General features: G+C 35.4%; 1 protein-coding gene across 1 annotated transcript in view; it reads left to right on the top strand.

Annotated features, from left to right (window-relative positions):
• The window catches only part of EPC2 (enhancer of polycomb homolog 2), a 270,316-nt gene that overhangs the window by 225,967 nt on the left and 19,005 nt on the right, over positions 1-25,344 (top strand). The window contains exons 5-10 of the mRNA XM_007934942.2: positions 4,073-4,221; positions 5,355-5,487; positions 16,526-16,717; positions 19,932-20,021; positions 21,478-21,623; positions 21,734-22,077. Of these exons, the coding sequence (XP_007933133.1) occupies positions 4,073-4,221; positions 5,355-5,487; positions 16,526-16,717; positions 19,932-20,021; positions 21,478-21,623; positions 21,734-22,077 (1,054 nt within the window). The remainder of the gene's footprint in view (positions 1-4,072; positions 4,222-5,354; positions 5,488-16,525; positions 16,718-19,931; positions 20,022-21,477; positions 21,624-21,733; positions 22,078-25,344) is intronic.

The following is a 25,344-nucleotide window of genomic DNA, read 5'->3' as shown; positions in this document are numbered from 1 at the left end:
ATGGTAAAGCATCAAAAGAACCCAAATTTGGGGATATTCTACAAAAGTAAATGGCATCTGCTCTTCACAAATGTCACAGTTATGATCACAACAGAAAGACAAAGGAATTATTCCAAAATAAAGAGGTATAACATGAGATTGTACAATGTAAAGCCACTATGGAAAACAGTATGGCACTTGCTTAAGCTAGAAATAGAAATACCGTATGATCCAGCAATCCCACTATTGGGTATATGTTCTAGACAAATAAGAGCAGTCATACAAATAGATATGTGCACACCCACATTCATTGCAGCATTATTCACTATAGCAAAAAAATGGAAACAACCTAAGTGTCCATCAGTGGATGAATAGGTAAACAAATTCTTGTACATATATATAATGAAAATAGTATGCAACAATAAAGAATAATCATCAGTCCTTGAAATACCTTATAACATGGATGAATCTGGGGGACATTATGCTGAGTGAAATAAGTCAATCACAATAGGGCAAATCCTGTATAACAGCACTCACATAAAAAGTTAAGAATAAGTTTACATAGAGAAAACAACATTCATCGATGGTTACCTGGGGTGAGAGGGAGAGAGAGCAAGAACCACTTACTAAGTAGTAGATAAGTGTTAATTATGAGGAAGGGAAAGGCAGTACACAATATGAAGGAAATCAGCACAACATGACCAAGACAAATGAAGACATTGAGAGGTATGCAAGAATAAAGGACAACTATAGTAACTACCATACACAATTCTGTAGCAACAGTAATAACCAAAAATCTATGAGTAGTTCCATAGGTGAATGTGTATAGATGGGAGGGTGTATAGGAGAGCATCCGAATGCATGTATGGGTGTAATTGTGGATATTTGTATATACATATTTGTATGTGCTGCCTGCATATACATATGTATGGTAGATCTGTGAAAACTTCTTGGATATATCCAAACACCCTGTGCAGCTGACTTACTGGGCTTGAACACTGGGGACCATAGTCTCTGGGGACATCTAGATCAATTGGCATAACATAGCTCATAAAGATAATGTTCTACATCCTAGTGTGGCAAGTAGCATCTGGAGTCTTAAAAGCTTGAGGGGTGGCCATCTAAGATAAACTATTGGTATCTTCCCATCTAGTGTAAAAGTAAGGAAACCGGACTGAAGAAGGCAGTTAGTCCACAGGACTAATGGTTCACGTACACCACAGCCTTTTCTAATCTGAGTCTAAAAGAACTAGATGCTTCCCAACTACCACTACTGACATCTCTGACCAGCGACCCAATAGAAAGTCCAAGTTAGAATGGGAGAGAAATGTAGAACAAAACTCAAATTAAGGAAAAAAAGAAGACAACGACCAGACTTATGGAATGATAAAGACTTGGAAGAACCCCCAAGACTGTCATCCTAAGATTGCCTTTAACCTTGAACTGAAGTCACTTCCAGAGGTCACCTTTCAACCAAATAATAGATTGACCTATAAAATACACAATAACATCTGGAAGGAATGTGCTTCTTAGTTGTTGTTGTTATGTGCCATCGAGTGGAACCCGACCCATAGCAACCCCTCCTTGGGTTTCCGAGGTAGTATCACTACGGAAGTAGATTGCCCCATCTTCCTTCCGAGGAGAGGCTGGTGGGTTTGAACCGCCAGACTTCTGGTTAGCAGTCAAGTGCCTTAGCCACTATGCTACCAGAGCTCCTGTGCTTCTTAGAGCAATAACTATATGAGACTAAACAGGCATCTTTGCCCAAAAGCAAAGATGAGAAGGCAGAGAGAGGCATGGAAACTGGAGGGATGGAAACAGGAAAGCCAGGGTAGAAATAGGGAGAGTGTTGACACATTGCAGGGACAGCAGCCAGTGTCATGGAACACATGTATGAGTTGTTGAATGGGAAACTAACTTGTAGTATAAACTTTAACCTAAAGCACAATAAAATGTTTAAAAAGTAAAGAGTACAATTTATAATCCTGAATTAGGTCTTAGATCAAAATACATATGTATATTTTGTTGTTGCTATAAAGACATTGGGAGCTCTGGTAGCGTAATGCCTAAGGCACTTGACTGCTAACCCGAAAGCTGTCGGTTCAAACCCACCAGCCACTCCTCGGAAGGAAGGTTGGGAAATCTACTTCTGTAGTGATACCACCTTGGAAGCCCAAGGAGGGGTCGCTGTGAGTCAGGTCCGACTGGACAGCACATAACAACAACGTAAAGACATTAGTGGGACAATTGCCAAAATATGAATGAAGTATATAAATTAGTTGTAGGATTGTATCAATTATCAGTGTTCATTTCCTGGTTTTTATAATTATGCTGTAGTTACCCAAGGGAATTTTTTTTTTCAAAGAAATGTACTCTAAAGGGTTTAGGGATAAAGGGCATTCTATATCCAACTTACTGTCAAACAATTTTTTAAATTCTAATCATTTATGTGTGTATATAGAGAAAGCACAAGCATGGTAAATATTAACCTTTCGAGGATCTGGATATGTGGAGATTCTTTTATACTATTTTGTAATCTTTTTTGTAAACCTGGAATTATTTCACAACAACATGGTTTTGAAAAAGAACTCAGGGAAGGAGAAGTTAGGAAGGATACTTAATTGGACCAAAGAGAACAGAAAATAAGACAAGACAGAAGCATGTCCCTAAAGGAACGTTTTTTGAAGAGAGGTAATTTTAAAAGGTCCTAGTGTGTTTTTTAATATTTAACTGCCATCTGGTATCCAACCTTGTATTATTATTCATTTTTGATACTGTATACTTATCATTCTTATTGGATTTTAGGCCTTTTGAGGGTGAAAACTTAATATTTGCTGTTGGTGATGCTAATATTTTTTTTTTCTCATTATTTCTGCCTGTTTACAAAAAAAAATGTTAAAAACAATGCTTTAGATTTTGCCTTTTGTCACTTAATTCTGGAGGGAAAAAACTTGTTTTTTTTTTTAAAGGATGACTTACTAACATAGCATATTTGAATATTCTGTATATAATACCTTAATAATATCTAGTGATTATTTTTCAAATGCAAGAAGCTGTACACAAAAGAAAATAAAATAAAACTTTTAATCTTTTTTAGTTTTTGTTTTCTCTTCTGTAATCCTCCAATTTGAAACCTGGCTTTCTTCAGATTCTTCAGATTCAGGTTCTTAATAATGCAAGGGTGAACAATTGTAATTCTATCTGGACACGTAGGTTGAGGGTAATAGTGGTATATCTTTAACCAAACAGTTCAGTGCCTGAAATAAAGTATAAGTACCCTATATATATTTGAATGAGCAAAATATTTTATAATTTCATTATAAATTTTTATATACAAATGGATGCTGCTAAGTACGACTGAGTCTTTTCTAATTATTAAACAAGACGTCCACTTTGTAAGTTAGTTAAGTAACTTCTTATGCTTAAAAGTAAGAACTTGTAGAATTTTCACTCAGTTTCTTTTCTACTCTGCAGTGGAGTATTACATTGAATCATGATAGCCCCATTTCTTGAGATATTTGACATCCACTTTAAATTTTATATCCACGTTTTTGAAATGAAGCTTCCCTTGTCATTATTACTGTTTACATTGTGTAGTATATTGAAACTTCCAGCCTTCTCTTACAGAGATGGATGGATGGATGGATAGGTGGACTCACTTTGGTTATTTTTATTGATCTTGACAGAACTATTTCTCTCTTCTTTGAGAAACTACCTTGCTGCAATATGAATAGTTTACATTCTCTAATATACTAGGTTTTTGTTTCAGGTGGACTTATTTTTCTTTTTTTAATTTGCTTACACAGACATTAAAGTGAACTCTTTTATGCCATTCCATCTTTTCTAACAGCTGACATTTTGTTTTTATGAATACTTACTGAGAGACATTTGCATGTGGTTGTATTTTTATAGTTACTTTATATATATTTTATAGTATATATAGTATATATATTTTATAGTATATATATTTTATAGTAATTGCTATTAGATGATTTTTTTAACATTTTCATTTATATAGGATGTATTAAGGTTTTGTTGAATGAAAATGGGTAATTGGGTTAACTGGTTATTCTGACATTGATACTTTCAATAGAATCGTAAGAATGATGAAGCCTCCTATGAAAAGATGTTGAAACTGAGACGAGAATTTAGTAGAGCCATAACAATTTTGGAAATGATTAAGAGAAGAGAGAAAACAAAACGAGAATTATTGCACTTAACCTTAGAAGTTGTGGAAAAAAGGTAACATTGCTACTGTTATATATTAATGGCAGCTATTTCAAACAAATGGTAGATAAAATATACCCAGCTAATTTTTTTGTGTGTTTTGCTAAGCTATATGATGATACTGATTCTCTAACAAAATTTGCATTTATTTATAAAGATTATTTGTGGTTACTCTTTTTTTAAAACTCAGATTATCAACTTGGATTGCAAATTTTTGCTTTTGTGTGTAGTATACATCTTCTTTTGCACTTAAATTTTTTTTTTTTTTTGCAAAATCATAGACTTATTTAGAAAAGAATCTAAATATCATTTGTCCAGTTCTCTGTATTAAAGTTTGTATTAAAAATTTTTGAGGGAACCCTTTGGACCTGAAACTAAACTCACTCCCATAGCTGAATTTTCAGCCAAACAATAGACATGTCTACAAGGTGAACAATAACTCTAGAAAAGTGGACACTGCTTAGACCAATCAACCATTCGAGATCAAAAGGGCAGTATTGGCCCAAGGACAAAATTCAGAAGGCAGGAAGGGTGTTAGGAGAGGAGGAGGAATGGAAACGCAAAACAGGGAGAACTGATGTTACATTTGAGAGGACTGCCGTCAGTGACATGAAACAGATGTTTGTGAACTGTTGAATGGAAAATTGGTGTGCTCTTTAAACTTTCACCCAAATCACCATAAAAAGTTTAAGAAAAAAAATTGGGGGTTGGGGGGTGAATGTTTAATTGATTTTATTTTCTGGCTAGGTAGAAAACGTTTTTTGTTTCAACTCCTTCTTTGGAAATGTGTTCTCAAGTGTAAATACTCATTAAATTACTGCATAATTAAATAAGCTATACTAAATCTAACAGAATTATGAGGTAAGTATTCTGAACATAATTACCTGAAGCTTAATAGTATAAAATACACAGAAAATTTGTCTTCTGTATACCTTAGCTTTTTTCTGGGTTCGGTGTTTTTTTCCCTTTATGTTTTGTCTTTATTAAAGTCTAAAAATAAGCTTCATTATTCCTGTGACTTTTCTTTTTAGAATAATCTGATTAATTTTGGGCTCAATTTGATTGATTGTATTCCAGTTATTACGGCATCACTGATTTTTGTTTCTTCATTATTTTTAAACTATGCAACATATTTTTACCTTTTTAAGATATCATTTGGGAGACTATGGTGGTGAAATCCTTAATGAAGTGAAAATCAGTAGGTCAGAAAAAGAGTTATATGCCACTCCAGCAACTCTTCATAATGGAAATCATCACAAAGTCCAAGAATGTAAAACTAAGGTAAATATCCTCTGCAGAGAAGCAAGTATAATAATATTGATCAATTATTTCTGCATTAGTTTGGTTAACTAAGAAAGTAGTTAATAGTTAGTTCTATTTACCAAACACTTTCCCAGGAATTTTTACATATGTATTAATCCATTAGTACTCGTAACAGTCATTGTGTGACTTCTAGAACATACAGCTAATAAATGGCAGAGTCAAGGTTTGAATTCAGATTTAACACCAAAGTTCATGCATTTTGCACTATACTACTTGCGTCCCTAGAGTTTAGAGTAATTAAGTTCAGTTTATGGATGTCAGAGGAGACTCTGAAACTTGCATTTGAGTGGAGAGTAGCTAAAGGAAATGGGAAAAATGACAAGATAAAAGCTGAATAGAAAATTTCAAAGGCAGCTCAAGAAGACAAAGCCAATTACTATAATGAAATGTGCAGAGACCTGGAGTTAGAAAACCAAAAGGGAAGAACAGGCTCAGATTTCTCATGCTGAAAGAACTGAGGAAAAAATTTCAGCCTCAGGTTGCCATATTGAAACATTCTATGGGCAAAATAGGAGCTCTGGTAACATAGTGCCTAAGGCACTTGACAGAAGGCTGGCAGTTCAAACCCATCAGTCACTCCTTGGAAGGAAGGTTGGGCAATCTACTTCCGTAGATACCACCTCAGCAACCCAAGGAGGGGTCGCTATGAGTTGGCTCCGATTCAGTGGCACATAACAACAATAGTAACATGGGCATAATATTAAATGATGCAGGAAACATCAAAAGAAGATGGAAGGAATACACAGAGTTACTATACCAAAAAGAATTGGTCTATGTTCATCCATTTCAGGAGGTGGCATATGATCAAGGTACCTATGGTATTGAAGGAAGAAGTCAAAGCTGCCCTGAAGGGATTGGCGAAAAACAAGGCTCAAGGAATTAATGGAATACCCATTGAGATTTTTCAACAAACTTACATGGCTTTGCCAGGAGATTTGGAAGACGGCCACCTGGCCAAATGACTGGAAGAGATCCATATTTGTACCCATTCAAATGATCCCACAGAATGTGGAAATTATCGAACAATGTCTTTAATATCACTTGCAAGGAAAATCTTACTGGAGATAATTCAAAAACAGTTGCAGCAGTATAGTGACAGCTTCCAGAAATGCAAGCTGGATTCAGAAGAGGGTGTGGAACGAGGGTATCATTGCTGGTGTCAGATGGATCTTAACTGAAAACAAAGAATACCAGAGAGGTGTTTACTTGTGTTTTATTGGCTGTGCAAAAGCATTTGATTGTGTGGGTCATAACAAATTATGGATAACATTGAGAAGAATGGGAATTCCAGAATACTTGATTGTACTCATGAGGAACCTGTATGTAGATCAGGAGGCTGTCATTCAAACAAAACAAGAGGATACCTCATGGTTCAAAATCAAGAAAGGAATTGTCAAGGTTGTATCCTTTCACTGTATTTATTCAGCTTGTATGCTGAGCAGATAATCCAAGAAGCTGGACTATATGAAGAGGAATGTGACGTCAGGATTGGAGGAAGACTCTTAAACAACCTACGATATGCAGATGACACAACTTTGCTTGCTGAAAGTGAGGATGACGTGAAGCACTTACTGATGAAGATTGAAGACTATGTTCTGCAATATGGATTACACCTCAATATAAAGAAAACAAAAATCCTCCCAACTGGTCCAATAAAGAGCTTCATGATAAATGGAGAAAAAATTAAAAGTTGTCAAGGACTTTATATTACTTGGTTCTACAGTCAACACCAGTGGAAGGAGCATTGAAGACATCAGATGGGCAGATTTGCTGCAAAGGACCTCTTTCAAGTGATGAAGAGCAAAGATGTCTCTTCGAAGATTAAGGTGTGCCTAACCCAAGCCATGGTATTTTTAATTGCCTCTTAGCATGTGAGAGCTGGACGATGAATAAGGAAGACTGAAGAAGAGCTGATGCTGTTGAGTTGTGGTGTTGGAGAAGAATGCTAAGAGTACCATGGTCTTCTGAAAGGACTAACAAATGTGTCCTGGAAGAAGTGCAGCTGGAATGCTCCTTGGAAGCGAGAAGGGCCAGACTTCGTCTCACCTACTTCGGTCATGTTCTCAGAAGGAACTGTTCCTGGAGTTTATCATGTTGGTAAAGTCAAGGGTCAGTGAAGAAGGGGAAGGCCCTCAACGTGATGAATTGACACAATGGCTGCAACAGTGGGCTCAGATACAGCAAGGATCGTGAGGCTGGCTCAGGACTGGGCAGTGTTTCCTTCTGCTATGCATAAGATCATATGAGTCAGAGATGACTCAAAGGCACCTAACAACAAGAAGTTGAGTCCATCACTAGCCTTAGCAAACCCTACACTGTAGTAGCAGGCATCAAAATCTAAAATGAAAGCTTTTTTCTTTGAGACTACTGAAAGTTACTCTTGTCATCATCATTGCCAGAATCAGAATTTATAAGCTGCTATCTAACTAAGAAACAAAAATCCTCAAATTGGACCAATGAGCAACATCATGATAAATGGAGAAAAGATTGATGTTGTCAAGGATTTCATTTTCTATGTTAAAATGAAATCAACACGCAGTGATGGAAGCAGCAATCAAGAAATCAGGTAATGTATTGCCTTGGACAAATCTGCTGCAAAATACCTCTTAGAAGTGTATAACAAAGCAAAGGTGTCACTTTGAAGACTAAGGTGTGCCTGACCCATACCATGGTATTTTCAGTAGCCTCATATGCATGTGAAAGCTGGACGGTAAACAAGGAAACCCGCAGAAGAATTGATATGTTTGAATCATACATGGTGTTGGCAAAGAATGTTAAATGTACCATGGATTAATAGAACAACAAACATTTCTGTCTTGGACGAAGTACAGCCAGAATACTCCTTACAGCGAGAATAGCCAGACTTTGCCTCTTATACTTTGGCCATCTTGTCAGTAGGGACCAGTCCCTGGAGAAGGATATCATGCTTGATAAAGTAGAGTGTCAACAAAAAAGACTTCCTCAGTGAGATGAACTGACACAGTGGCTGCAATAATGTGTTCAAGCATGGCAGCAATTGTGAGGATGGTTCAGGACTGGCCATTGTTTCAATCTGTTTTACATAGGGTTGCTATGAGTCAAAAACAACTAAGAAGCATCTACCAACATCTGACTAAGTTAAGGAGTCCAGGTGGCACAATGGTTAAGTGCTGTGCTGCTAACCAAAACGTTCATAAATTGAACTCACTAGCCCGTCCTCAAGAGAAAAATGTGACAGTCTGCTTCAGCAAAGATTACAGCCTTAAAAACCCAATGAGGCAATTCTGCTCTGTCCTATAGGGTTACTAATAGTCAAAATTTTCTCAGTGACAAGAAGTTTGGGGTGTTTTGTTTATTTTATTTTATTTTTTTTGGTATGTGTCTGTGTTTATCTAGCTGAATGACTTGAGAAAATCCTTTAACTTCTTTTTTTTTTCTCTTCACCCACATTAATACGTGTCTAGCCTCTAGTTTGTGGTTTACAAGAATTTTGCATGTGTGTGAAATTCTTTACTTTTTTGTGGTCTCACAATATCTGTCCTTTTGTGATTGATTGATTTCACTTAGCATAATGTCCTCTAAATTCATTCCTATTGTGAGATGTTTTGCAGATTCATCATTGTTCTTTAATGTTGCATTGTATTCCATTGTGTGTGTATGACTTAGTTTGTTGATCCCTTCCTCCATTTATGGGCATTTAGGTTGCCTTCATCTTTTACTACTTTTAAGTAGTGCTGCAATGAACATAAGTGTGTATATATCTGTTTGTGTCACAGCTCTTATTTCTCTGGGATATATACCTAATAGTAGGATTGGTGAATCATATGGTATTTCTGTTTCCAGCTTTTTAAGGAAACGACATTGTTTTCCATAGAGGTAGCACCATTTTATAGCCCCAGAGTGTTAGAGGGTTTCAGTCTCTCCACACCCTCTGCAGCATTTATTGTTTTCTGGTTTTTTTGAACTTTAATGTTAGCACAGGGATGAGATGATAATCTCGTTTTGATTTACATCTCTAATGACCCAAGGAGGGGTCTCTATGAGTCAGGTCTGACTTGATGGCATATAACAACAGCAACAACAATGACTAATGATCATGAGTGTTTCTTCATGTGTTTGTTAGCTTCCTAGATGTCTTTGGTGAAGTGTCTGTTCATGTCCTCTATTTATTAATTGGATTATATGTCTTTTTGTTGTTAAGATGTTGAAGTTTTCTATAAATTTTAGAGATTAACCCCTTGACAATACATTATTGCCAAAAATTTTTCCCAGTCTGTGGATTCTCTTTTTATTCTTTTGATGAAATCTTTTGATATACGTAAGTGTATAGTTTTTAGGAAGTCCCTGAACCAAAAAACAAACCCACTGCCATCAAGTCATTTCCGACTCATAGCATCCCCCATTGGGTTTCTGAGGCAGAAATCTTTAAGGAAGTAGATTGCCGCATCTTCCTTCCACAGAGTGGCTGTGGGTTTAAACTCCCACCTTTATGGTTAGCAGTCAGATGCCTTAGGCATTGTGCCACCAGTGCCCCTTTAGGAAGTCCTAGTCATCTATTTTTTCTTCTGGTTTTTGTCCAATTGTAGTTAAATTCTGCAGTGTATTGATGTCCTGCATTAGGGCCCCTAACTTTGTTCCCCTCCTCCTTTTTTTTTTGTTTTGTTTTGATGGTCTTTATGATTTTAGGTTTTATGTTCAGGTCTTTGACCCAACTTGTTCATTTTCTCATGTGGTGTGAGATATGAGTCCTGTTTCATTTTTCTGCCGTGGATATCCAGTTTAGCCAACTACATTTACTAAATACACTATCTACCTCGTTTAATGAGTTTTGAGCCTTTGTCAAAGATCAGCTGTCCATGAGTGGATGGATTGACTTCTGGGTTTTCAATTCTGTTCCACTGGTCTGTGTTTGTCATTGTACCAGTACCAGGCTGTTTTTAACTACTATGGTTGTTTACTAGTTTTGACATCGGGGAGTGTGAGGCCTCCTACTTTGTCTTCTTTAGTAGTGCTTTACTTCTCAGTCTCTTTCCTTTCTATATAAAGTTAGTAATTAGTTTTTCCATCTCTTTAAACAATGATAGAATCTGGACCAGGACTGCATAATATCTGTTTGGGTTTATCGACATTTTTGCTATGTTAAGTCTTCCTATCCATGACTATGGTATATTTTTCCATTTATGTAGGTCTCTTTTGGTTTCTTGTAATAGTGCTTTGTAGTTTTTTTTGCTTTTGTTTTTATTTTTTTGTATAGGTCTTTTGGGTCTCTGGTTAGATTTATTCCTAAGTGCTTCATTTTTGGGGTGATTTTTATTTATTTATTTTGCTGCTTTTTTCCCCCCCAGAATTCTCTTTGTTAGTGTAAAGGAACCCAATAGATTTTTGCATGTTGATCTTGTACCCTACCACTTTACTGAAACTTTTTATTAGTTTCTGTAATTTTCTTACTGAGCCTTTGGAGTTTTCTATGTATAAGATTTTATCATCTGTAAATAAAGATGGTTTTACTTTTTCTTTGCCAGTTTGGATGCCTTTTCTTCCCTTTCTTGCCTTACTCTTCTGGTTAGGACTTCCAATACAGTATTGAATAACAGTGGTGATACAGGACATCCTTACCTGATGCTACTGTTCATAAGGGGAATGCTTTCAGTCTGTCCCCATTGAGAATAATGTTGGACATTGGTTTAGTATATGTGCCCTTAATTAAGTTAAGAATTTCCCTTCTGTTTATATTTTGTTCAGCATTTTATCAAGAATTAGGTATTGGATTTTGTCAGATGCTTTTTCTGCATCGATTGATATGATCATGTGGTTCTTTTCCTTTGTTTTATGTTGTGAATTACATGGATTGTTTTTCTAATGTTGAACCATCCTTACATACCTGATATGAATCCCAGTTGGTCATGATGTGTCGTTTTTTGATATGTTGTTTGAATCTGTTCACTAGGGTTTTGTTGAGAATTTTTGCATCTATGTTCATGAGTGATATTGGTCTGTAATTTCGTTTTTCAGTGGTATTTTTGCCTGGCTTTGGTATCAAGGTTATGCTTGCTTTATAAAGTGAATTTGGGAGTTATTTTGGTTCTCTAGTGCTGCTCTAATAGGGAATAGCACAAATGGGTGGCTTTAACAAACAGATTTATTCTCTTAAAAGTTTAAAAACTAGAAGTCAGAGTTCAAAGTGCTAGCTCTAGTGACTGGGCAAAAGCCCCGTGACCTTAGACTTCAGCTCTGCCTCTTGCTCCCAGCTCACTGAAGCTGCAGTCTTCTCTTAACTCAGACAGCTGCTGGCTGCGGAGGCTGACAAACCCAAGGTTGACCAGTACAGTAGCACAGTCCCAAGATTATCGAACAACATGGTAGGCCACTGGGTTAAGTCCGTTAACAGTCCCAGTATCAGCAGAAAACAGGGCAGGACATTGAGATGAAGATTTGGCTACATGCAGGATCCAACCATGCCAAAAAGCTCAGAGACTATTATCAATCCTCTTACATACTGGAAGCAGACCACATCCCTAAGGCAGCTACTTAGCTGCTTATTGCAGATTCCACCGTGGAGCTGATTACCAGTTTAGTCATGGGGAATAACTACATTCAGCTGCCCAGCCACTCAAAACCAGGCCCAGCCAAGTTGACTGGAGTATAACTTAACTACCACAGGAGTATACCCTCCTTTTCTATATTATGGAATAGTTTGAGCATAGTTGCTGTCAGTTCTTCTCTGTTTGATTGATGTCGCCAGTGTCATCATCTGGTCCATGACTTTTTTTGTTGGTAGTTTTTGTATGACTTACTCAATTTCTTCTTTTGTTATGGACCTGTTCAAAATTTCTACCTCAGCCTGTGTTAGTTTAGGTAGGTAAGTATGTTTCTGGAAATCTGCATATTTCTTCTTGGTTTTCAAATTTGTTGGAATACAGTTCTTCATAGTATCCTTTTTACTTTGGTTTGTTGTTTTGTGACATCACCCATTTCATTTCTTATTCATGTTATTTGCATCATCTTCTCCCTTGTTAAATTTGGCAGTGGTTTGTTGATTTTATTAGAACCAACTTCTAGACTTGTTGCTTCTTTCTGTTGTTTTTCTGTTCTGTTCATTTCTTTCTGATCAAATTGTCATTATTCCTTTCTTGTAATTGTAGGCTTCTTTTAATGTTTTTTCTCTAATTGTTGGAGGTTGGAGATGAAGGTGTTGATTTTTGGCACTTTTTTTTTTTGGATGTGTGTTTTTATTGCTATAAATTTCCCTCTGAGCATTGCTTTTCCTGTGTACCAAAGATTTTGGTATATTGGGTTTTCATTCCTGTTTGAGTCAAGGAATTTTTCAATTTCATGTTTCATTTTTTCTATACCCAGTAGTTTTCAAGCAGAGTGTTACTCTGTTTCCATGTGTTTGCTCCCCCCCCCGCCCCGATCTTCTTGTTGATAATCTAATGTTACAGTATTATGATCTAAGAAGATGCTTTGTGGTATGTCATTGTTTTTAAATTTATTGAAGCTTGTTTTGTGGCTTAATATATGATCTGTTCTGGAGAATGTTCCATATGTGCTGGAACATATTGTGCTGTTATTGGATGAAGTATTCAGTATTCACTATCTGTCTATAAGGTCAAGTTGGTCAGGTGTTTTGGTCCCTTGTTTGTACTACTTTATCTTGTTCCTTTGTGTGAACAGGGATTATCATTTGTCTCCAAGGACAAAGGTTATGCCTGCTTTATAAATTCGGGAGTTGTTTTGGTTCTCTAGTGCTGCTTTAATAGGGAATAGCACAAATGGGTGGCTTTAACAAACAGATTTCTTCTCTGAAAGTTTTAGAAGCTAGAAGTCTGAGTTCAAAGTGCCAGCTCTAGGGACTGGGCAAAAGCCCCTTGACCTTGGACTTCAGCTCTGCCTCTTGCTCCCAGCTCATTGAAGCTGGAGTCTTTTCTTAACTCAGACAGCTGCTGGCTGCTGAGGCTGACAAACCCAAGGTTGACAAGTACAATGGTGCAGTCCCAAGATTATCGAACAACATGGTAGGCCACTGGGTTCAGTCCATTAACAGTCCCAGGATCAGCAGAAAATGGGGCATTTTGTCATTGTTTTATTTGTATTTAGTTGATGATTGTATGTTGGTTTGATTGGCCCAGGATTTTGTTGGTTTGTAGCTGGTGTGCTCCTGTGTTCCCTAGTTTGGAAGCACGTAACCACTTACCCTGTCTCCTGGTGGGTATTGTAGAGGATGAGAATATGTGCACAGTTTCTTTGTTCACTGTTGGTGTAGAGCACTTGATGGCTGTGTTATTGCCCACCATCTGTCATTCATCAGTTGGTGCAGAATCAGATGGTGGCCCTCACCCAGTGGGTGAGGTTGCACAAGTTGTGAATGTGGTTGGGCTGTATGGGCCACAAAAATACATCACCAAAAAAAGAACGAATAATATAAAACAGCACCAGCAACAACCACAAAAAGGGAGGAGGGGAATGAAATGGAAAAAACAAAAGAAGAAAAGGACAAGAGAAACAAAAGGAAAACCAAAATAATCTGAGTACAGAGAAAAGAAGAGAGCAAGAAAGAAAAAACTAAGAAAAATTGAAAAATAAATACAAAGCATGGGAGAAACAAAAAGAGGAAGAGGGGGGAAAACGGGAACAAGGAAAAGGGAACATGAAAAAACAGAAGAGAATGAAAAGAAAAAAAGGGAAAAAATAAAGACCAACTAAAAGAAAAGAAAAGAAAAAAATGAAAAGTAGAGAGAGGGTCATGGCTATCCTCTAACTTCTAAACTACCATTTCTTCCTAATAAAAGGCCAGATTAAGAGATTACTTTGGTCTCTTACACTAAATAAGTTTATATCTATCTATCTATATATATATATATATATATATATATAGGTATATAGAGGTACATATAATCACTCACCACATAATATCCATTTGGGCAATATCTGACCACACATATATCCGTGATCCCAACCACCAAGCCTGTTAAATTAAAAATTCAAGGTACATACAGTGATTCATGATGACAAATGGGCATTACTTTGCAGTGCTCATGAAAACATTGTGTTGTTGTTGTTATGTGCCGTCGAGTCGGCCCTGACTCATAGCGACCCCTCCTTGGGTTTCCGAGGCAGTATCATTACAGAAGTAGATTGCCCCATCTTCCTTCTGAGGAGCAGCTGGTGGGTTTGAACCGCCAGCCTTCTGGTGAGCAGTCAAGTAAGTGCCTTAGGCACTACGCTACCAGAGCTCCTATTATGTTAACGATGTTTTAATACATCTGGAAGTATATAATTTTTTATGCATATTAAGTCAAACTATATACTGTAGTTTAAAACAGACATTTAACCAACTGACATTAGATACAAACTATACCTAACTGTTCAACTTAGATACAAATTTGACTTAAAGATAGTTAGGAACGGAACTTGTTCATACTCTGGGCCCTGCCTGTATATAATATGGTGTTCATACAACATCTAAATCACAAAATTACCTATTTCACTGAACATGTTGTGTACATTAAGTGACATATGTCCAGATAGATAGACACACTTATTTGATAGATTAATTAAAGTATCTAATTGGGAGATAAAAAATAATAAATTTTCAATTTTTAAGGAGCTTAGATTTAAGTAAGATACAAGTGTTGACTGAAGCATCTCAACAATAGAGCTTGACTGCAGTAAAATTTAAAACATGACTTAAGGTGTTTGTGGAAAATTCATCTTATAAATATGTACACTAGTCTTTATTTTTCACAGATTTGTTCTTATAGCTCAAGGAAAAATGGGGAGCTGAAAGACTCTTCCTTTATTTGATTCATATCAATACAGACACCAAAGTTCTTTCTTATTAATCACAGGCATCTAGCCCATCTGCTTTAAATCATACCTGCCTCTGTAGCCAAAAAAGATATCAGTGCATATATGTCACTTTGTGAGATTTTTTTTTAATTCATTTTATTTAAATTATTAGTTTTCCAAAGTTCATGATTTGTAAGCACGGAATATGATAATCTTAACCCCAAATTATTGACAGAATCAGCCCTTCTTATCGTGATTGTTAATTTAGACCTCCTGTAAGAATAAACAGTCACTCTATTTAAATAGTAATTTTAGAGATATGGTGCATGCATTGTCGTACCCCACTGACACATAGTTAACTGTATTTACTTTGTCACACATCATACCTTAAAATAGGGACAGTTTCTAAGAAGTTGAAGTTTTTATTTTAAGATGTAATATCTATACATGAAACATGTATAGATGACACATGAAAACAGTGTCCCACTAAATAATTTGGCATTTAAAAACAAACATATTTCAAACTTTTGAAGTGGTAGAACCATTTTTGTTATAAGGAAAGCCAGTATGTTAAAACCGATAGAAACAGAGCTGCTCTGATAAATTGGGGGTTGGGGACTAGGCCTGGAAACTCCTTTAGCCCTTTCCTTTGCCAGATGGCCTCTGGGGAATCCCCACAGCACTCTGGGGCACTTGAAAACAGTTTGATTGTTATTTGGTTGAAGTAGTGATTATGTATTCCTAGAAGTGGAGGTTTTTCCCCCTAATTTATAAGTGTATTTTTCTTAAAAATTACCATTCGTAGATTTTTTTTAAGTTGGGAAATAAGTGTAGAAATGAATGGATGAATTCATAATCTGATTCAAGTTATATTTAAAATATAAAAGGTTATTAATGTCATGAACAGTAGATTTAAATAAGAATTAAACTTAAATACTTTTTAAATGTTGTTTGTAGAAATAATAGAGTAATTTTTAAAATCATTAACTTTTACTGTACGTGTCATAACAATATAAAAAGTAAATTTAGATACCATAATTATTTTTCATCATAACTTGTAGGAAGTAAAAGATTTTTCAGTTTGTAATTGCAGAATAATTTGTATAAACAGTAAATAAAATCACCTCCTGGGTAAAATGGTATGTTTTTCAAAGAGCAGTATAGTTTTTCATGATTTCTAAATGATTTTCATTTCTTCCTTTTGGGGGAAAAATCATCATGTAAACAGCACCCTCATCATTTGTCTTTGAAAGAAGAGGCTTCTGATGTGGTTCGTCAAAAGAAGAAGTATCCAAAGAAGCCTAAACCAGAGGCTTTGGTAACATCTCAGCAACCCGCTCCTGAGACATTGCCTGTGATCAATAAGAGTGACATTAAGCAATATGACTTTCACAGCTCAGATGAAGATGAATTTCCACAGGTGCTTGTTTTAAAACTGTTTAAAGACATTTTCTACCAGTCTTTTATATTGCTATATTTTAAAAACATAATTGACATCAATATTTTAAGACATTTAATACATAATTGTAAATGTTGCATTGCCACCAATAATTGCCTTTTTGTATTACCTTTAAAACTAGACCTTTTTTTTCCTTTAATGAATCTGTTCTGTTGTTGTTTTTTTTTATTTGTCTTCTTTTTTTCAGTATGGCATAGAAAATTTAAAGTGAATGCTGCAACAAAAGATTTTGAACCCACTACTCTACTTAATTGCTTTATCATATTTTAACATTGGCACTTATTTACTTTAAAAAAACTTTTTTAAGCAAGATATACTTGGAAAAAGAACTGTTTATAAAACACTTGCTTTAATTATTTAAAATCTAGAGTTTACATGAATTGTGTGCTTTTTGGCTGGGTTGTATTATTTTTAAGGAGCCCTGGTGTCACAGTGGTAAAGAGTTGACTGCTAACTGAAAGGTTGGCCTCACCTGGCAGTTTGCTCCCATAAATATTGCAGCCTAGGAAACCCTGCGGGGCAGTTCTGCTCTGTCCTAAAGGGTCACTGTAAATTGGAGTCAGCTCAATGGTATATTATAACATACTATATATACTTTTCACTGATTTAGGTTTACTACCTCAGATAATATTTTGGCATTCATATACATAGACACAAAGGTTTATTTTGTTTTTATGCTCTTGAAAAGCACTTAGCAAAATCATTTATTACTGTTGTCAGAGAATCATCCAGTTAGACTCTGGCAGGGCTTTGAATAACCGTAGCACTTAAATCAGGTGACCTTTTTGAAGAAATGAGGGAAATGTGCGCTAATTAATAATACTTTTTTTAGATAGAAAGTACAGGAAAGGACTTTCTAGGCAGGAAAAACAGCATGTTAGAGGGAACTCCAGCAGTTTGCTATTGCTAGAGCATCGATGCAGGAGAGGGCAGGACCTTGAAAGGATGTTGCCTGGAAAGGGCTAGATGGTGAATGCATGCCCTCTACCTACTGTATACATACTGGGGAATTATTAAAGAATTTTAAGTAAGAAAATGGCATGGTTAGGAAAATGTATGTATACTAACCTTATAGTGATAGTGCTAAAGTAAACCTGCAATGTTTTGTTCTGTATCACAGCCCTTGAAGAATAATGACATGAGAAACCATGACTTCCAGAAACTTTTCCCTTGTTGATAGAATCATTCCATCTAACCTAATAGGAAGGCTTACTCAGCATGCTAGTTATATATTCCTCATGGATTAAGGAATCTTCATTTCTCTTCTAAATTCTTATGTTTATTCATATATCCTCTAATCCCCATTTCCACATGAAAATTACATTTTGAAACTTTAGGTTCCTTTGAGTCCTTGTGCTAGGCCATTGGTAAAACCCTCATTAATTTTTATAATGGTATCCCCATGTTGCTAAAGAATAAACATTTACCTATAGTTGGGTATCATTGAGTGCAGCTAATTAGATTGTAGCTCTTAAAAATGAGGATTTTTTGCTAAAAATATTGTCAAAATCATCGTTTACTTCTTTGTGAAATAAACGAGGAAACAGGGAACCTTAGGAGAACAAACATCTGAATCCAACGGACTTGGCAGCAAAGCAGAACTAATACGCATTTTGGCTTTTCTTGGTTGTGCTTCTGATTCTAGCATTCATTACCTCTCTCTTCCTATGTCCCAGCCATAAGACCTAGAATCAACTCCTTGGAGATGGTAGTAGGGAGAAGGAGTGATAAACTTTGTGCAAAGAATTTGTGAGACTCTGTAACACTTCCTGTGTGTATTTTAGGAGAGCTAGATGATTTGCAGAGGAACCAAAGTGTAAAATTCATGTTTGGGATTTCCTTTCAAATTTCAGGTGTAGTGGTTGATTCCCCAGGAAGAAGAATCAGCCCCAGCATTGGAACCTCAAACAAATGCCTTTCTCCCTGGATGACCCTGTGCAGTGGTAATTACCACCATTTGGAAATAATGTGGAGAAAATATTTTTTCCTTCAAAACTGGAAGAGAGGGATTTGTGAGGTTCAAAATTTTGCACGTAAATATGGTTGAGCCAGTAGAGATTAAGTACAAAAACTTTTTTAAAAAATTTTTAACCATTATAGGCGAGATATTTCTAAAACATATTTGCCTGCTATATCAGAGTATATTTTTACATAATTTCATCTTTTTCATGACATATTTACAAAGTACTATGTCAGTGCTCTTTAGGTCCACTCACATTTTATGGTAATAGTTACTTGGTCCCAGATAGAATGCTCTGTGTGTGTGTGTGTGTATGTGTATTTTATTTTATTTTTGTTGTTATTGTTGAGAGAAGACACAGCAGAATACACATCAGTTACCATTTTGTAAATATGCAGTTCACTGACACTGATTACGTTCTTCAGTCGTACAACCATTTCTATCCTTTTCAGAGTTCTTCCTCTCCATTATCATAAACTCACTACCTTCTAAGTTTCCTACATAATCTTTTGAGTTGCTGTTATCAGTTTGATCCCCTATAGATAGATGGATCTTAAAAGAGCACAATGCTCAAGGTGGACAGCTTTTTAAAATTCTTTTAATTCTTTTGCTGTCAGATTGTGGGCTTCTCTCTTCTTTCTGCAACCAGTCTGCTTACCTTTAGCAAGTCTTCTTTCCCTTTTCAATTTTCTGCTTCTGATCTACAAGTTTGAAAAGTGATTTAAAAAGAAAAGAGAAGAGAAATAAAGGATTCCTCTTTGAGTAAAATGCATGATCTATAGCGTTTTGGGGGGAGGGGCTATTCTAGTTTGAAAACTAGGGTTTTTACACAGAAGGTGAGTTATTGGATAAAAACAAACGTGCCTATAAATGAGATATAACAGTTATTGTCAAGTATGATCACATACATTATTTATAAAATATATATGGAATATATATGGTATATATAAAAGCTATACTAATTCTTTTTAAATCTGTGACACATGTTCAGAAGCAATTGACCAATACCATATATACTTACATGTAAGAACTAGTCCATTGGAGACAATTATTTTCAATAGAAAATTTTTGCTAGTCTTTAAATGTTTTGGGAAATTTATTGCCTAGTATATGTAATGTAGGAGTGATTGTGGTCAGGATTTTAATTTTAGACTATTATGAAGATTGATCCATGGACTTTTGATAACCCCTAAATGAAATACCTCTTCTGTCTAGGTACCGTCCCCAGTATCAGAACCTGAAGAAGAAAATGATCCTGATGGTCCCTGTGCTTTCAGAAGGCGAGCAGGATGCCAGTATTATGCTGTAAGAACTTTATTTTTTCTTACGTTTTTGTCAACTGGAATTAACAGGTAACTCATATAAAGATGACAGTATTGATCTAAAAATGGGAAGTCCATCAGACTTCCGTATTTATTTGACATACCCTTGTAGATACTGGAACCCCTGGGTGGTAAAAACAATAATATACTTGGCAGCTAACCCAAAGGGTTGGTGGTTTGAGTCTACCCAGAGTCACCTTGGAAAAATATCCTGGCAATCTACTTCGGACAAATGAGCCATTGAAAACCAGATGGAGCACAATTCCGTTTTGACACACATGGGGTGGTCATACATCAGAATCAATTCAATGGCAACTGTATTTGGGGTTTTTTTGGTTTGGTTTGGTTTTTTTTAGTGTGAATACCAATAAAAGATGCTCAAAAGATATGAAGCCTTCCAAAGGATTGCAAAATCCTTTACCTAGAAATTGGTATTTCTTGACTTTTTAGAAATCTAATTTCACTTTGGGCTTAACGATAGCTTTTAACAATTGCTGAATATTGTTCAGTGTGTCATTGCTAAGTTAAGTATGCCCAAAATCTCTTTATGTGGCTGCTGAGTGTTTATTGAAAGTCATTGTTATTCAAGTCTATCTTGTGCATACACATCCAATAACTATCAAACATAAAGTCATAATTTTTTTACCTTCATTCATGGCAATATCTTGCCTAATAATTATGTTCATAACTTTTTGGCACACTTGAAAATTGCTTTATGCTGTTAAGTCAAGTTTTGGTACAGCATTACCTCAAGGGTGACGTTAACTTTCAAAGGCACAGAGTGACTATAGATTTATGAGGCTGGCTTTCATATATGGCTCGTGGAGATTATTTGTCTTGTTGCATTATGGTAAACATAAACTGGCAACTTTTTCAAGATGTGTGTGTATTTAATTTGAAGGAGTGAGAAGCTATTCATGAGTTAACGGTAAGTAGAGAAGGGAAAATTGCTATGAAAGGGGACAGAAACACAGAATAGAAGGATGGAAGAGAATGGGAAGGCAAAGAAATAGGCTGTATGTTTCTTAAAAGCAAAGAGGAAGCTTCATGCTTGAAATGCAGTTTTTAGTTCAAAAAAATTTCCTTCTGGTTTATCTCAGTAGGAAGCCTATAAATTACTGACTTCACTCTCTCTCCTTTCGTACATACCTGTCAAAAACCATACTGTTCTTTAAAGATACATTTATTTTAGATCTGATCTTAGCCAAAAGGCTAAGGAGCGATAAAGATACATTTATTTTAAAATCCTTTAATATGGAGTATTTTGGTGAGTGAACTTTTGGTTCAATTTTGTAAGATTTATAAGATACATAGTTTAAACCCAAGTTTTACAGGGGGTTACATTTAGATTTTAATTGTTTTACTAATGCTGCAGGTACTTTATTTTTATTGCTTTTCTTCATTTCAAATTTAGTCTGTGAGTTTTCTTTCCTTTACAGCCTCGTTTGGACCAAACTAACCATTCATTTGAAAACTCAGAATTGGCAGATTTGGATAAATTGAGATATAGGCATTGCCTTACAACGCTTACAGTCCCAAGAAGATGTATAGGATTTGCAAGGAGACGAGTTGGCAGAGGTGGCAGGTAAACTATTTGTTTTGAGCTGGGATTTGTTTATAAGGTCGAAAGGAATGAATAGGAAAAATGTTGGTAAAATTCTTTCGCTTACTATTTGGTTTTATGTTGTTTTTCAGAGTCATAATGGACCGAATATCCACAGAACATGACCCAGTCCTAAAACAGATAGATCCTGAAATGCTGAATGGTTTTTCAAGCTCTTCCCAAACTGTAGACTTTTCTTCTAATTTCTCTCGGACCAATACTTCCAATAAACATTGTGAAAATAGACTGTCCCTTTCTGAAATATTAAGCAATATCAGATCATGTCGACTACAGTGTTTCCAGCCAAGACTACTAAATTTACAGGACAATGATAGTGAAGAATGTACCTCAAGAAAACCAGGGCAGACTGTGAACAATAAAAGAGTTTCTGCAGCATCTGTAGCTTTATTGAACACCAGCAAGAATGGCATATCAGGTAGGCTACCACTTTGTTAAGAATATGTCTTGGTATTCTTTTCTCTAAATTTCCATTTCCTTATCCACTAAATAAACTCTCAGGGTAAATTTTGAAGGTTTATTTTCCTATTTCCACTTAGGAAAGAAATGTTAAATTAACTACATTTTTTTTTTTAACCTAAGAACAGAACTCTTTTATTAGGGTTCACAATTTAACCAAAATGTCTTAGTGTCTATAAAACCACCAATATGTGTTTTGAATGTGTATGCCTGGTATGGTGTATATGGAAACAGAAGGGGTAAGAGGTTCCCTATGAGCAGACTGATTATATAAGCTGCCACCACATCATCACAGCACTATATTATCGACTGCTTTTATTAAAGAAACTTTTCATTTTTGTTTATTAGCTTTGCTTAAATGTAAGCATTGCTCCTTGAGAATACCATTGAAAGCACCTTTTCAAAATGATTTTTTAGAAGGCTTACTATGAATAGTTTTAATTTTTGTCTGATAGTTTATTCCTCTAGTTGAAATCAGAAAGATTTTTTTTTTCATTGTAAGACATGTTCATATTAACTTAATACAGTGCTATGTACGTTGTAAATAATGTATGCTGTCTAGAGAATTTAAAATATAATTTTGGTTTGACTTTCGTGGATAGTCCTCTCTTTAAGACGTGTACAAGTATTTATAAATTATAAATATATATATTGTATATAATGCATGGTATTCAGAGACAGAAATACATGTGATGTGACTTACGCTGTTTATATCCTTTCTTTCTGTAAAATGTATATATATCTAAGTTATATCCTGAATGGTGCATTTTAGTATACAAAATCATATTAAAATGCTTTAAAGTGATTTTAAATCATTTTAGCTTGAAATTTGGTCTTAATATGTTCAATCTTTCTTAGTTACTGAATGCTTATTTTCAGACTTGACTTAGACATTTATTTGTCTCAAGGTTGTAGTGGAAAATTGGATTTGTTTGAATGATTGGAAGTTGGCATATCATCTCTCCAAATTAGTTGGTTAATTTTCTTCTAAACAAACTTAGGAAGGAAGATGGCATCCTTTATGTAAAGTTCATGAATCTGAAGTTTAATAAGCTTTTGAATCTGAAATGGATACACACCTAACATTATTTAAGTGGCAAGATTCTTTGAAATCTAAAGATCATAGTAGGTTGATGAATGCTAGGTCAGATTTTTGTTTTCAGCCAACTACAAAAGATTGTTTCAATTGTTTAGCTGAACTAGAATTCCTGTAACAAGATTACTCAAAATAATTTTTGACAAATAGCAATTTTTTAAATAAATCATAGAGCTATTTATAATTACATTTGACTGATTAGGCTGAACTTCATCTCTATGTATATAACATACCAAAAAATAATTTTAATATTTTCCTACTCAGCTTGGACGTGGCCAGATATTTGCAGCTTTCAGCTATTAATTTGTGATTTTTCTTTGAAATGATATTCTTAAGATAACTTTATTCTTTTCCAGAAAATGTATTTATGTGTATGTTACTGTATCATTAATACCATGTGTATTTTGACCTAACTTGATGTAATTTAAAGGATCCCTGGTGGTACAATGCTTAAAATCACTTGGCTGCTAATCAAAAGATGGGCATTTTGAACCCACCCAGCAGCTACATGGGAGAAAGGTCTGGCAATCTGCTTTCATGAAGATACTGCCTAAAAAACCCTGTGGAGTAATTCTACTCTATCTCTTGGGGTCGCTGAGTTGAAAATTAACTCAATGGGTACTAACAATAACAGTAGTATAACTTAAATGCTTCTATAATCAGCTCTAGAATTCTGTAGCAATGCCATACATCAACTTAAAATAATACCTTGAGATATGCATGCACTTCTTAGAGTACTTAAAGCACAAATGTACAATGTTAACCTATTCTTTTTTTAAATTTAATGTCATAAATTGTAAATTCTTCTTTTTATATTTGCCTTTCTCCTACCATCAGAAAAATAGTCTTTTTTAGTCTGTATAACTTTTCCTGTCTTACATATTTTAATATCCTCAAAAGAGTGCCGTTTATTTCTTCCCTGAAAAAATTGAGAGTTTAACTGCCTGGTATTGGTTTAATGACAGATACATAGACCAATGGAATAGAAATGAGAACCCAGAAATAGATCCATCGACCTGTAGTCAGCTGATCTTTGGCAAAGGCCCAAAATCCATTAAATGGGGTAAGAGAATGTTTGTTTGATAAATGGTGCTGGCAAAACTGGAGATCCATTTGCAGAAAAATGAAACAAGATCTGTACCTCACACCATACACAAAAACAAACTCCAGATGGATCAAAGACTTCAATGTGAAACCTAGAACTATACAGTTTCTCAAGGAAAATTTAGGCTCAAACTTAAGGGCCCTAATATTTGGTATAAATAGACTACCAAGCATAATTCAAAATGCACCAACAGCAGAAGAGAAGCCAGATGATTGGGACCTTCTAAAAATTAAATTTTTATGTGCCTCCAGAGACTTCTCCAAAAGAGAATCTACAGATTAGGAAAAAATATTTGGTAATGACATATCTGACAAGGGACTTACCTCTAGAATTTATAGAAAACTCCAACACCTCAATAACAAAAAGACAAACAATACAATTAAAAAATGGGCAGAAGACAAGAATAGACACTTCTCCAAGGATGATATTCAAGTGGCCAACAAACATATGAAGAAATGCTCACGATCATTAGCCATTAGAGAGATGCAAATCAAAACAACAATGAGATACCATCTTGCTCCAGCACTAGTAGCAAAGTTCAACAAGACAGAAAATAACAACTGCTGGAGAGGTAGTGGAGAGATTGGGACTCTCATACACTGCTAGTGGGACTGTAAAATGGCACAACCATTGTGGAAAACAGTATGATGATTCCTTCAAAAGTTGGAAATAGAAATACCATTTGATCCAGCCATTCCATTACTAGGTATATACACTAAAGAAATGAGAGCCATGACAAGAACAGATATATGCACACCCATGTTCATCGCAGAACTATTTACAATAGCCAAACAATGGAAACAACCTAGGTGTCCATCAACTGAGGAATGGATAACCAAACTATGGTACATACACACAGTGGAATACTATGCAATGCTAAAGAATAATGGAGAATCTGCAAAATACCGCATAACGTGGATGAACTTGGAGGACGTTATGCTGAGTGAAATAAGTCAATTACAAAAGGACAAATATTGTATTAGTCCGTTATTGTAAAAGTTAAGGAAAGGTTTATGTATAGAAAT

This window comes from Orycteropus afer, unplaced genomic scaffold (genome assembly GCF_000298275.1).
Source record: "Orycteropus afer afer isolate SDZICR_OR568_19922 unplaced genomic scaffold, OryAfe1.0 scaffold00023, whole genome shotgun sequence".
NCBI classification, from domain to species: domain Eukaryota; kingdom Metazoa; phylum Chordata; class Mammalia; order Tubulidentata; family Orycteropodidae; genus Orycteropus; species Orycteropus afer.
Note: the sequence above shows the minus strand (reverse complement) of the source record. Positions and strands in the feature narration are given on the sequence as shown.